The following is a 15928-nucleotide window of genomic DNA, read 5'->3' on the forward strand; positions in this document are numbered from 1 at the left end:
AGCATTATATTATGAAACAAGAAAATGCAAAAGGACAAAAGCAACAGTAGCCATCTGCAACAGAATCACTATAGTTAAAAGTAAATTTTATGAATCCATATTTAGTACCAGCAGTTAATACCAAAGACCTTCATGAAGGACAGAATAAGAAATTGGTTTTATTAGTATCTTAAGATCTACAACAGTTAGGAATAAATTTTGTAGTTTTTCTAATTGTAATCGCAATCCTACTTATGGTTATATATTAGTATACTATCATATAAACGTATAATATTTAGTAGGAGACATTCCTACAGGTATACGAAAAGGCTCATCTTGGCAGGGTCAACCCCTAATAAACTGATTATGGGGGAAAGATAGATAGATAGATAGATAGATACAGAGACACTCAGACACACAGATCTGGCAGCTCTCCTAGATGGCTACATCACTGATCTTCTGTGTAAAAATCACACAGTGGTAGGAATAGAAAGGATGAGATGATAGGCAACATATTAGAAAGCAGACATCACCCTCAGCAAAATTAATCAGACTAAAAAGAGGAAAAGGAAGGTGGTTAGAATTACTCTTTCTTGTTGCGGTTGTTTATGTGTGTGGGGGGTGTTTAGTGTTTATTTTCGAGTGACTAGGTAGATAGTGGGGAATATCAGCAGAGCAGTTTGGGAGGAAAGATGATGGGTTCAGCCATAGATTTAGTAAGTCTGAGATGCCTGAGGGACATCTGAGTAGAAGTTACTAAACACCTGACAGTCAGGAGAGAGGTTAAAATGGAGATAGAGTTTGGAACTAAACAATATGTAAGTGAAGTTGAACCCATGGATTTGGATTCTATCACCCCAGGGAAGCAAGTGGCGTGAGAAGTAGAAAGAAAAGGAGGAAGTCCTGGGAAATGCCTACATTTAGGGGGTGCACATATGGAAGAAGACATGCCCATGGAGGAGACAGAAACATAAGAAAAATAAAAGGAGAGCTAATATGAAACTGAGGGGATAATTATAAAATGCAGGGCTTTTCGACCATATCAAGAGTGATGAAGAGACCATGTAAGGGAGAGACAGAAAAATTTGTTACCTTTATTGCCCCAGCTAATGATAGCTGTGATGGCCCCAAACTGTCAGTGTGCTACATCCTTATTTGCACGTTATATTTAAATAGGCTATTTGGAACATTCTAGGTTTCTTAAGAATCCCAATACCATGATTCTATGACTCCATTATATAAGGTAGCCATTGTGTGTGAAAATCATGCATATTGAAGTTATCTTTTTATTAAGTTGCTTCCTTTGATGTCTTCATTGTCTACATCAACCACATTGAGGTCATTCTTCATCTCCTCAATCCTGAGACCATTTTCTACCCAGATGCATGTATAAAAACAATAGAGTTGATACCACACGCTTTCAGTTAAAGATCTTTAAATGTGTATTCACCAGTGCTCACCATGTGCTCCCCATAATACCCTCCACATACTGACAATCATCTCCACAACCGTTATGGTTGACATATGGAAACTATTTCAGTAGTGGTTGGGTTAAGTTAGCTCTTAGAATAGAGATGATCTCTATATCCTGCTCAAATAGATCGGTCTTCTTCAATTCTATAAATCTCGTTCTTGTTCACACATAGTAGCAGACATACTCACAAGCTTATACTAAATGCTAAGGAATATATATTGATTGATAATGTCACTTGCCTGCTTACAGTCTTCAAAGACCACATTTTGCCTTCCAGATAAAGTCCTTATTACCACAGCCCCCAAGTCCCCTCATTATCTCATCCATGACTACTTTTCCAGGCTTGTGTCTCACGTCCACACTGTAGACATTGGATGCTTTCCCCTGCCTTTATACTTTTGTATTTATTGTTCCGTCTGCCTGAAATGCTCTTTCCCTGTCTAACAACGTCCACTAAATTTTCACATATGTTTTCCATTTTCACACATAATCTCATTTAATTTGGACAACTGCCCTGAAGTTTGGGTACCACTACACCCATTTTGTATATTGTAAATGGAGCTTTGGAGAGATCAAGGAAGTTTTCCAAAGTCACACAGGTAGGGGGCAGCGGCATAAGGATGTGAACACATGCAGTCTGACCCCAAAGTCCATTTTCTTAACCTGCACACTCTGTTCCCTTTTCTCCCTATAGTCTGGATAAGTTTTACTTGATCTTTGAGGCTCAACCCCCCACCCCCGCCACCAAATAACAGAAGCTTAGAATCTTGGGTACTGAGTCTGTCATAGTTCTTATTATAGATAGTATAATTACTCATTTACCAGTTTGTCTAAAATAATACATTGGTCACCTCTTAAGAATAAGAGCTGTGTCATTTAGCTCTATATCCCTGTGAGGTGACTGGTCCTGCTTATGTTGCAAATAAAGAATTTAAGGTTCAAAAGTTCAAGGGAAGTGAAGAAGAGTATCTAGCTGGAGTGAGACTGAAGCTAGGCCTTGAATCCAGGGCCTCTGACTCTCAACCTCATGTGCCTTTCTTTCCTCTATGTTATCTGTTAATAAAAGAACACAACAAAGTCATCCTAAACTATGAAGTGCCTGTTTAGAAAAAATATTTACGTAATCAATACATACAAACACAATACACTTGAGACATTAACACGATGAAGGGGAAAAGGGCAAAGACCAAGCTGAATACAAATACGCTTTATGTTTCCATTGTGAAAAGGCAATTACTGCAACATTATCCAAATCTGAATCATGTTTTTAATATGTTAATATATCAGCTTGAAGTAAGAGGGGAAGAACTGAAATTAGACTTATTCTGATAAGTAAATGAATATTTTATTTCATGGATTTCTAATTTTAAAATGATTTTTAAATTTCTAGACCCTTAAAAAGCATCGAAAATAGTTAAGTTCAGTAAAGCACCCAAATGACGATAGCTTAGCACTCCTTCTATGAAAGTGCTTGATCCAAACAGGTCAATTAAGATATAACAGTCATGCCTTAAAAAAAATTAGGAAATTTATGAACAATGTCTGTCCAATATGAACTGTGTATTTATGCTTTATAAAGCTATCAAAAATAAGAATTTTCTAGAAACGTTTCCTCCGTGCATAATGGCACACAAAGCCTGCTTTATGTCATCTGTATACATGAGTAATTAGAACAGCTGGAACTTACTATGATTCGAAAGTTGCATAGTGCAGATTTTCAGTATAACTCACACAAGGCAATCTCCTTTAATGGACTAAATCCAAGTTGTTGCTGTTATCATTTCACGATATAAAAACCTTTCTTTTGCTTGTTCATACTATGACTTTTGTTCAGCTGTTTTTTATCTCCATTGTGTCTACAGTTCTTAGAATAGAGAAGAGGGATGTGTCTTATTTAAATTGACTTGATCATGTACGTTGAATAATGTGACACAGAGGTAGACTCACTTAACCACTTTTGAAGATAATTCCAATACAGACTGATATCATGAGCTTTTGCAAAAGAAAACAGAGATCATAAATTAATTTGAGATAATATATCTAAAGAGAAACATATTGAAATTCTTTCTGAATTTGAACATACTAGACAACTGATGATATGAACATGCTATGGCCTCTGCAAATGTTACTTATTATCACAATTTGTACACCTAAATCAGCCTCAGATACCATAACCAATGTTAGAATTGCTATCTTGGCACTAACTACACTAACACCTAATTTTAAATCTCCAAGTCAAATTTTAAAGTCTTTACACCAAAAATTCTTCAATAAATTCATATTTCCTCAGATACTATATGGAAATATTTCTCATCTCAGTGAATATTCACTGAGATGTCTGGATTAGATGTCCAAATATTTTTCCTAGGGAAACCACTGAATGCTGACTATGACTTTCAGGTCCTACTTATGTAATAGAAATCATTCATTTTCCTTATCCTTCTTGCTAATGCCACAGATCTCTGCCAAAGGAAGTAATAAGGAAGTGTACAAAACAGTCACCCTATTTTACTTCTGTGAAAAATTGGCAGACAAACAGAGACCCGGATTTGATGGTTGGGAAAGTTTATGAGCCACTGAAACTTCCAGATTTAAAGTATTCTGACACTGAGAATAAAATTCAAAGAAGTAAATCCTGACTCTTCTTCCTATTCCTCTGCTAATTTTAACCTTCAAGATGATTTTTACTTGAGTCAAATAGAAAAAGAAGAAAAAGTAGAAGATGCTTCTGGTCAAAGTAAAGAGATATCTAAGATGTTCTCAGGGAGGTGGACTGAAATAAGACCATGAGCTCACAGTATTCAGTTTCAGGGAATCTGGAATTCTCTCGGTGTCATTTCTATTCCAGTGAGGGGAACAGTATCCCATGAGTATCCCTCTTGAGGGATATAGAGCATGTAATATATTAATATCTGAAGTCCTTTTGAGTTTCTATTTTTTGATATTAAAATGTTCTATTTCATAGAAAACTAAAAGATAAGTCTAAAAAAGATATGTAATTGTCACTAACCAAGAGAGATTCCATATTAAAAAAGATAAAGCTGGTGGATGGATGGATAGACAGAAAGACAGAGAGGGAGGGAGGGAGGGGTGGGAAAGGGAGGAAGGAAGAGAGGGAGGGAGGGAGGGAGGGAGGGGGGATTTATTAAAGGATTCATCTCACATTGCATATTTAGTTAAACCCTTTTAGGAGAAGGCATTACCTGAAATGACACCACAGTAATGACTGTGAGGAGCTGACTTCTCTGTGACTTTTTCCTCCATGGACCTTTTCTGCCTATATACACGGTGTGGGTGACCCGTTATGGCCATTGTATCATTGAGTGGTTCAATAAATATGAAGTCCTCATTGAGCTGTATGAATCCCATCTGGAATATACAACATAGAAAGATATGTATGAAATATCATTTGAATAAGTTACTTTCTGGGTTCTCCCACTCACATCCACTCTGTTTTCTTCCACATATGTGCATACGTTTTTCTAGTGAAGCTATGTTAGCAACCCCACTAATAATGTAACTGTCTTCCCATTTTACTACTTCATCTTTAGGTACTTTATTGCACTAGCATAAACTTCATTTAGTTAGCCTTAGCCTGTGAGGGAGGCTAGATGCCAGCAACAGATGCACAGTAAAAATTCTGGAATGTTAAAGGCTCACTTTGGGAGACCCATGGGGTCACTTACATGTACAGCATGTACAGAAGAGCAATATAGTTTTTAATTGCATACACAGGACAGTACAACATTTTGACAATCATTATTTAATAAAATAATTCATGTAACATACCACGGTAAATGTAGGACACATAACATTAAAGTTATTATATAAAATACTCTTAAGCCTTCTACTAAACATTTTTGAAAACCCTTGAACAATAAATTACAGAAAAAATGAAGCATCACTTACATAAACAAGTTTCATTTCATACAATGCCATATTTTAAAGTTAGTCAGTTGTGGACAGAGGGCTAAAAACTGTAAAATATGATTATGATCAGCAAAAAGAACTTATAACAAGTAGGTATTCTTTTATTATATTGAAGCTAAGCCTAGTCATTTCTTCCCTTCCTTTTTTAGAATATAAATTTGAATTATAACTAGGAAAATATTTTACATGGAAGAATATATAACTTGATCTTTCCAATTTTCATTGTTTTACTCTACTGCAATATATATATAATGTATATTTGATTTATATTGTTAACTCTTTAGTAAACATTTTTTAAGAAATAATTCCCTAGAACCTGCATTATTCATACCCAATATGCTAATATGAGTTATCCAATACTGTTTTGCATTAACTTTATAAAAATCATATATAGTTCATTTTAATTTGAGTCATATATAATTAGCATAGTAATATAATTATTTCTTCAGATACAGTAATTGTTCCAAACTGAATATATTTTTAAAATCTAGGCTAAAAAAAACTTTTCCTTAGAAGAAGAGGTCTTTTTGTTTTGTTTTAATTACTAAAGTGTATTGTATCTTCTATATGGAAAGACCAGGTGATTGCCAATAGGCTGATTTTATTCTGTACATTTTATTCTTTATATCAGAATAAAGATATAAGATACCTATTCTTCAGGTATCTTTTATCTTCATTATAAGATAACTAAAGAATAAATCTAAAAATCCTCATCAACTTCATTTTATTGAAGTTTTTATATCACTAATAAAATTCTCAAGTACTAGGATGGCAGCTCCACCACCTAGACTTGTCCCCTTCCCCTCTCTCTCTTCCTGCCTTTTCCTGTCTCTTTCCCAGTTTCTCCTTCTCCCTCTCTTGTTCACACACACACGTGCACACATGCACGCTCACATACATCATTTGTGGGTGGGGATAATGCAAAAAAAAGATTAACTCTAATGATTCTTTCAAAATATCAGGCAAGTATATATTTGGGCCATTTTTGTGTAAATGTAATATGACTTTCAATGAGTTCTTTAATTTTCCATACATGTTTTCATTCTCTCAAATATGAAATCAGCTTGAATTTTAAAGTAATTACATGAAACACAAAAAATTTTCCCTAGAGCCTAATTTGATGGGAATAAAAGAGAGTCTCAAATATTTTAAAATTTAAGTAATAATTATTAAAGATGTAGTACATCTACACATGGATTGATAAGCAGTGTCATATTATCATTGATCCACATTGTGAAAATACAGAACTGTGTTTCTCTTGTCTTATATGTAAATGTGATTCTGAGGTTCAGTCAGTATTCAAGGCCACTAATAAAACTGACAGTGTGACTGATGACTAAGATAATAATTGTTATGATGCTCAGTTTCCCTAAATCATAAATTTGCAATCTGATATATTCTTTCAACGGGTTATAAGCATGGTAAGATTTATAACAATAAACCCTATAAAATTTAATTGCATACTATCATATAAAATTTAATGACCTCAAGAACAGATTCTGGATTTAAGATTATTTCGGTTCATAACCTACTACTAGCACGTAACTATGAGAAAGTTACAGCATCTTTATACAACAGCTTCATAGCGTTGTTTGGAATATTTTTTAAAAGCATTTTTTTAAGCACATGTAATGCTCCTGTCATAGAATCAGATACTGAGTAACCCGCTCAATAAATGTTCATTATAATTTTTATTTTATTAATAAGGATAATCATAATAAATATAAGCAGCCAAACATTTGAGATTGGACTGAAGGGCTCAGAGAGTCCAAAGAATTAAAATTTATTCGTCTTTGTATCCCCACACTAGCATATTAAATACTGTCTCAAATAAATGTGGTCTTTTTTTTTTTAGTTACGATTTGGAAACCTCTTCATAACACAGCATTCTCTGTTGTGTTAGGATTTTATCTATACACATTTTTTAAAACAAGGTCACTTTTAAAAAGAAAAAAATGTTGGAATAATTATAAATGATGACTCATTCATTCAACACATATTTACTGTCTGACCACAGTGTACCAGACTCATTTCACTCTAGGGCATATTTAGCATCAAGTGTTCAGGTTCTCTACAGGGAAGGGTTTTCTCTCTGAGACCAGAATACTATCTAACAGCAGAGGAAGTGCTCTAGCTTGGGTTGGTATCTTTCAAGCAGAATTGCAGGAAATTATGAAGTTTTCTGTGTCCCCACAAAGGGCTCCCCTATTCCACTAACAAAATGGATTGTTTTATCTGTGCTATGAATTTACAAGCCATGGAAGAACACAAATTCACATCAACCTCTCTTTACAAGTCCTCCTGTGTTTGACAATCCACAATTAGGCAGCATGCACTTTAGTGCAAATATTGTCCTTTCAATTTTAGAAGGGAAGAAAATTAATTGTGTATTGACATGGCACAATACAGTCTCTAAAATAAATGCGAACTATATAAGAATTTTCTCCCAGATTGCCCTTTTTAGATTTTTCAAAATGATTTTAACAATTTTGAGATATTTCATGCAAACATTTGGAAATGAAATTAAAAGTTGTTCCCTGCCTTGTTCCATTCATCATGTACATTTTCTCACACAGTGGCATCTGTTCTATTGTCACTGAATCTTATTCTCTGATTTGACAATTTAGCAAACATTTCAGTATTTTGCAAATCTACCACTGCTTATGTGAAAATACGTTACCAGCCATTTCTTGTCTTACTGGTTCTGATATTTTACTTTCTCTATTTAGATGCCCCTGTGCTTTTTGAAACAACCATTAACACTGATCTCCATGAAGGTGTACTGACACTGCCACCAACTTCTAATTACAATATGAAATTTGATTTGGCCAATGTGCATAGATTTTTATATACTGTTGCTTCAATTCACCAAATACAAACATTTCATTTGTTCAAATTCAAATTAACTATGTCTACTAAAGAGATGAACAGAGTCTAAAGTCCTAATGCATATGTCACAAGCATAAATTAAAAATGACTAAAAAAATTAGAAAGCAACCTGGCACCCTCCAGTCTTGTTTCCATTCCTACCAGGTTAACTACTTCAGTTCCCCTGCCTCACTTCCTATTCACTTAAGGAAGTGAAGCACTACTATAACTACTACCTCATTTTCTTTTCATTCTTCTATGTTCCTTTTTTGGAAATTTTCTTTATTTTCCAGAACCTCAGTTTTCTAAGTAAACTTTGCGTGTACTAGCTAAAGGTATATATCTGAGGCTCAAACTGCATATGGTGAGGGTCTTTAATAATATCCTATTTTTAAAAAATATATAGCATATCACAAGAAGTAAATACCACTAGTGTGTGGTAGATCATTATAATTTCAGGCTGTAAGAAGACTGGAGGGATAACAGAATTTGGATAAAACTAGAGGTAAGTTGCTCCTTATGAGAGGGTAAAGGGCAAAGAGGACGTGGAATCTAGGAAATGGTTTAAGAAGATGCCTGGCTTGAGTAGAGAAATAGGAAAATGTAGCCAAAAAATAAGATGAACCAATATAACCGAAAACATTAAATGACAAAGTTCTTGACAGGAAAAGGAAAATCAATGTCCTGAGGGTCTGAAGATTTTTAGCCCATTGTCTGACTATAAAGTATATTAGAGAATCTCTGAGATAGAAGCATAAGTGTTTGACTTCTAAAAAGCAGTAACAGAAGTTGCTGAAAGGATCTGGCATCAGTATACTGCTTGTAAAAATATTTTATACAAATGTCTCATACTCTACATGATGTGTACTTCACACATGTTAAGTTTGACTATTTTTGAAAAAATTCTCTTGTATGGTAATGCTATAGTACACATCTCATTAAGTAAAGTATATAGTTTAAAACGTAAGCATAATATAGGGATTGACATAAATTATAATAGTATAAATTTATTTTATGCTTTATTCAAATAAAACATCATTTTCAATATTCCTGTAAATGGGAGTGGTTTTTCATGCCTTTGTATATTCTATACATACACATAAATCTGCAGGAAAACACACTTCTGACGCCGTATCTATCCTATTACCATATCATACTAAAATACTCTCCTGACTCGATCTTTTCAAGGTTTCCGCTTTATGCTGTGAGGATCAACTCCAAATGAAGATATATAAGATACAGATATATAAGTTATAAGATCATGATAAACTCTTGCCTACTTCTCCATTTAAACTTCACACATAACCACCACAGACAAATTTTATTGTGTGAACAAACTTTATATTTTAACAATTTCAGAATAACTTTTAGTTGCACGGTCACATCTTGGTACGCTGCACATGCTGTTTTCTCTTTCCAGAAAGTCACTGTTGGTATGGAGAGTTATTTCTTCAAAATCTAGCCAACCCTATCCTCTCTCCAAAGTAGCCACCGCCTGCTCTATCCACTTCTGTACCTTTTCTGTTCTTTCACTATTAGGCCCCCTGTAAATGTTGCTTGCAGGACCCTCTGATTAGACCATGAGCTATTTCAGGGAATGCTTGGGGTGCAGTGCTCGTCATCATGCCTCAGTGAGCAAGGACTGGTACATAGCAGGTGCTCAGGCAATGCTGTTTTCACTCAATGTATTCTTCCCTTTTGAGATAAAAGAAAATGTACCCATTTGCTGCTCTGAACAACATTCTACCTGTGACTCCATCTGGGGGAAAATTACAATTTGATTTCTTCCTCTGGCATTTCCAGTGTTGCTTTCCTGGTGTGTCCAAATTTTATCTTTAGGAAAAGTTTTCATGTGACCACACTGTTAACATAATTCCATTTACTTTCCCTGCCAAAGGGGCTTCAAAAAGAATCATGAAATGACAATGGTAGAAGGAAACTTAGAATCATCCGGCCATCTGGAGTTTTAAAATCAAGAAAACCAAGGCTTAGAAATCTTGCATGACTTGCCTAAAATCACACAGAGAGTTCATGGGAATGTCAGGGCTAGAAACTAAGCCTCCCAATTTCCAAATTGATATCTGGTTTTAATACATCACTCTAATAAATCTGCTCGCTACCTACCTTCTCCTAACATTTCCACCCACATTCTAGTTTCCCCCACTGAACTGGAAAATTGTCCTGAGGCCACCCATCACGTCCTTTCCTTTATTCTCCTCCCTCGGCATTTGACCCTTGACAACTTTTCTCCTCCACGAATATTCCTTGACTCTACGTCTCTTGTTCTCTAGCAACTGTTTCTATTTCCTTAAACAGATCCTGTTCCTCACTCCAAAGCAGGTCTCCAGTCAGCAATCGGTTCTCTGCATTTATCCCTCCCAAGGGATTTATAACCCCCAACGGAAATGATTCCCAAACCCCCCACCCAGGCCACTGTTTCCATTGCATGGACATCCTCCCACACTAGCACCTCCTCTCTGAGTCTGTATCTCTGTGCATGACCCTTTTCTAGTTACCCAGGCTAAAAAGCTATATAGTCCTTCCCTCTTCCCTTTTCAAACTTATTTTAAAATATTTATAAGAAAACAAGAATAGAAGAAAATAACATGCCTGTATGCCAGACACTGTATATACCTTATTTCATTTAATCAAACAGCCAGCTTGGGATACCTATGTTAATGTCACACGTTTTACAGTTGCAAAAAAAGCAAGTTTCAAAAAGATGTATCGTGTCCTAAGGTCACAAATCAGTGTGTGGTGAGGACAGGATTCAAACCAAAGGCCGCCTGGCTTGGAGCACATGCTGCCTCTGTGAGGCCATCTGAAAAGGCTAGGCCTGCCACAGGGATGCTGCTCCAAATAACTCTCATCTTCAAAAACTTCTGCACTGAGGATCTGACGTCAAGCACAACACCTCACGGATGGTAGATGTCCAAAATCTGATATCAAGAGCAAGGCCGGGCCCCATCCCTCACAAAGCAGAAGACAAAAGTACCGCATTAGGCTCTGAACTTTATCTTCAGCTGACTGTTTTATGTGATCAGCCTGTGAGCTGCCAAAGGCACACTGGCCTTCTGAGTGTGCCGAGGGTTTCATCTCCAGGCCTCCTTCAATGGTGGAAACCCAATCGCTCCCCCATGGCAGATTTGGGAGAACAGTTCAAGGTTTTCGTTTTTCTTTCCTTCTTCCTTTCTTTCAAGTCTCTCTTGTTTTTTTTTTTCTTAAAATTGCTTTCTGATCATAAAATCAGAACTTTTAAATAGCAGAATATTTAAAAAATATAGTTAAAAAAAGAAAATAGTCATCCCAAATCCCATCATATAGAATTATATATGTATGTATATACATATTTCTTTCTAGTCTATTAACATATACACATAAGTGTCTATGTATCTGTATGTGTGCATGCATGTACCTATAAACATGTATACACATGTTAAAGTTTCATATTCTACTTTATTTTCCCATTTAAGAAGAGCTTAATAACGATTTTGTTTCTTAATAGTATCAAATAATCTTTATAAGTTGGTTTTCAATTGCTGAATAATAACTTATCTTCTAAATATATCATAATCTTATTAGCTATTCATTCATGCAACCCTCTACTCAACAAAATGCTTATGAGTATGAACCTTGTACATCCAGAGCTCAGGGTGTAGCAGTGAACAAGGCTGAAGCCCCGTCACGAACTTACACCTCAGGAGGGAAGACAATGTGTTATTTGTTCAACTGGGTCAAAGTTACACATAAAACTTCTCCATCAACATTTGTTAATAAGCTTTACATTGATGGTTTGCACACTTATTTATGTCTGTGTTCTATGTCACAATAAAAACCAAGGTTACAATATAGCTTGGAAGTATCCCACCAGCTACCTAACGAAAAAGGTAGGAGCTGAAAGTGAACATTCAGAGAAGATGAACTAATTCTCCTCCAAGAACAAGTAAGTGAAAGACCTCAGGGGCTCAGGAGCAGCTCTGAAGAGCAAAGCCTCCTAAGAACCCATAAATGTGGCCCATGAGAGTGAGAGAGTCCACTGTGGGCACCTGTCATAAAGCTCAGCCACACCACTCGTGACCCCACAGGTCACCTAAGCACCCTTCTCCTTCTCGCTTCCCTTAGAGCTTCAACCCTAGGGGATGCAGAGGAACCCCAGGGTGCTGAGCAGGAGGGTGACGGCTCTAGATGGGGAATAACGAGGACCCGACTCCGTGTCCCCATTCCTCACTGCAGGTGATGAGTTCTCAGAAAGCCTGAATGTGGAGAGCGTGCATCAGAGAGAAATTTTAAATTTACGTGAATTTGGATGTTTTGATGATCATAGGATAAATATTCTGATTACCAAACAAAGACTTTTGGGACTAAATTCACCAGGGGACTTCTCAAAACCTGAGAGTAAACAACACCAGAAGGAAGACCAGAAAAACAAATATGAACAAACAAAATGCAAACTACTTGTTTTATTATGATAATCCTTGAATCCTGTTTACTCAATGAAAAGTTATAAACATGTAATATGAACTCAGCTGCCAAATACTATGAAGGGGTGAGAGAGTGATGTGGGGATGGCCTTTTGGGTGAGGTGACATCTGAGCAGGGACCTACGGTATGGGAGATGGCCAGGCCAAGATGTAGAGGGGAGGACATTCTAGGCAAAGAGAGAAACCAAGACCCTGAGATGGGAACAAGCTTAGGACATTTAACGAAAAGCAAAGCTAGGGCAGCTGGAGCAGCGTGATATATGGGAAATGATAATTAGAAAGGAACCCAGGGCATTAACCCATAGCAGTGTCAACTTATGGGATTAGTTATTTAGAAATAAACCCTGATGAAATCCTACTTTGGTTTTTAGCCCATCTACCTTTTCGTAGACACTGGTTACAGATCTTACCATGGGACACCTCATGATGGCCTTCTGTGTTATGTTCTTTCAACAGAGTCTTACTTTATCTACATAATAATTACACAGGGATAGCTTTCACTTCTACAACTGAAAAAAATATGCTTTCTCTCCTGTTTTCTTGAGAACCATTGCCTTCTTCTAACTTTTCCCCAATATTTGACAGAGATATGGATTTTTAAAAATTTCAAAAATGTTCCTTTTTAACTCCATTATAAACATCACAAGTATGATAATAAATAGAAACTGTTGTATGTTAAAGAAGTGAAAAGGAAGGGGTAAAAACTGGTAAAGTGGAAAATGAATGCTCCATCGTAACATTTAGTTATCCAAAATAATTGATTTTTTTGGTTCATATAACGGTTATCTATTTTCTCATTTTATAGTACAATTTCTACTCATATCAAGAAAAGCTATTGATTTTCACATACTTTCTTATAGCCATTCACTTTAATATAATCTGTTATTGGTTATAATGACTTTTTTATTAATCCACTGATGTCTATGCATTCTTTAAATAAGCAAAAAACAAGCTGAGAAGTAGTAAATTCAGTTTTAAATCTACTTCTAAGTTTATCAATCAGTCTAGCCAAAAGCTATTATGTTCCACTGTATCTTCCTGGTGCTTATTAATGTTCATTACAAATGTACCTACTGAATACCCACAACATGGCAGTAGGCAAGGCACTGAGGATTCAAAGATGAAGACAGATTTAACCCGCATTTTCATGGACCTTATATATTAGGGAGAAAGGCAGGAAAAAAATAAAGTATTCAGAAAAATATACTCAGGATGATATAAAGTGTGAAAAGTATCATTAAAGAAACAAACAAGGATCTGAGAGAAACAGAGCACAGGTTAGGATACCAGACAGGGTGGCCCAATAAGACCTATCTAAGGAGATAACATTAGAGGCAAGACCTAAAGAAGGAGCCAGCCATAGGAAACAGAATATAAGTGAGAGAAGAGTGGTATTTTAGGTGCAGGAGGCCATATACCAAGGCTATGACCCTGGAAGATAGATGGGAGGAACTCAATGTATCAACTTTGAGTTTATAAAAGTGCACAATTTAAAATTATTACTTATAACAATATATGTTTGTGTTTCATATGTTTATGTCACAGTAAAACTTATTTTTTAAAGGAGAAACAAAGAATAAACAATAGAACCGTATTACTTAGCGATACAGAGGCAAAGTAAGTACTAAAAGAAATGCAACTGCTCCTAAAGGACAGAAATCAAAGCTGGAAAGGAGGGGGCAAGAAAGTTTATTTTTTACACTATAATTTTTGCAATAAGTATTGACTTTTCTAACAATATATATGAATGACTTAGATTACATTTTAATTTAATAGAGAGGTTGAAATAGAGGGACACAAGACTTGTTGGGAGGCTACTGCAGTGATCAAAGCAATAAATAATGGTGGCATCAGTTTAAAGTCTATCAGTGAGAAATACCTATAGATAAACCAGAATACAGTTAAAGAAGTGATGTGGAGATGGAAGTGGTGGCAGGAGTCACAGAGAAATAATTATTGCAGCAAAAACAGAACAGAGGGCTTGGCAGGGCATGATTCTTGTAGAGCTCTGAAGACCACGATAAGACATTTAGATTGTATTTGAAGTATAACTGGAAGCAACTGACAGTGTACGGCGTAATCTGATAAATTTTTAAGAAAGTCATTCTTGTTCTTTTTTGGAAAGCAGACTATAGGGTGACAAGAGAAGAATCAGGGAGACCAGTTTGAAGTCAGTAATAGTTCAAGTGCAAGATCATGATGGGTAGACCAAGAAAGCAACACATGGTGGCTGAACTAAGGATGTGGACAAAAGTAAACACATGTGAGATGAATTTTGGCTTCTCATACAAACCAGAGAGCAACCACCCAAGTTTGTTAATGTTTTAGATGTTTGTACACAGAGGGACAGTAACACAGAGAATGAAAGATGACTCCAGAGTTTCTGGCTTAGGTACTCAAAAAAGGGAGATAAATGTTTGTAATTGAGATAAAAATGTCAAATGCTGAGGATGAAATTTAGATTTTCGGGGCAGATAATCAAAATATCTGATGGGGCTGTCTTACGTTTGATATATCTGTGAAACCTCTAATTAGAGAAATCAAGTAGACAGTTGGGGTGTGGAGCTTTGTGGAGAGTCTTAACCTAGAGACATGTATCTGGGAGCTGCCAACATAAAGATAATTTTTCAATTCACAGTGATGAGTGATGTTATCCAGAAAGAGAATATAGAGAGAGAACAGAAGAGAGCTTAAGACCAAACCTGACGACCCTAGCACTGAGGAGAGCAGCAACTAGCAAAGGAGACTGAGGAGGAAGGGCTAGCGAGGTTAAAGGAAAAGCAGGAGCTTGTACAGCTGACTTTTCAAAATCAGAATTAACTCTTTCTAGAAATGGCCTTAAAGAAAACACAGGAGTAAGTTCTTATTCGGTTCACTCTGAAGAAGCTCTTACCCTGTCTAACCCTTAGTGCCCAAGTTAAAAATGAGTAGTCCTACGGATGATAATCAAACACATGTGTTCATGCTGCTGTTAAATTCAGCAACAAAAACTGAGCCAAAGAACACTCTCTCGCCTGTATCAGTCAGGGTTCTCAAACGTCGTAACAGTGTGAGTTTCTTTTGTTGCAAATGAGAGAATTCTATGTGTTCCATCTTGTTGAGTCATTCAGGGAATTTAAATGTATTAACTAACTTTGCTTGACCTGTAATTTTTTGGAAAAGGTGGCTTCCAACTTGCCACCCACCCTAGCACTTA

At 36.0% G+C, this 15928-nt stretch overlaps 1 protein-coding gene across 1 annotated transcript in view; it reads right to left on the reverse strand.

Annotated features, from left to right (window-relative positions):
* The window catches only part of ADAMTS19 (ADAM metallopeptidase with thrombospondin type 1 motif 19), a gene marked incomplete at its 5' end in the record, with an annotated part of 296563 nt that overhangs the window by 221431 nt on the left and 59204 nt on the right, over positions 1–15928 (reverse strand). Inside the window, one exon of the mRNA XM_082457829.1 lies at positions 4657–4822. Coding sequence (XP_082313955.1) covers positions 4657–4822 — 166 coding nt within the window. The remainder of the gene's footprint in view (positions 1–4656; positions 4823–15928) is intronic.

This window comes from Balaenoptera physalus (assembly GCF_965194825.1).
Source record: "Balaenoptera physalus genome assembly, chromosome: 3".
Taxonomy (NCBI): Eukaryota; Metazoa; Chordata; class Mammalia; order Artiodactyla; family Balaenopteridae; genus Balaenoptera; species Balaenoptera physalus.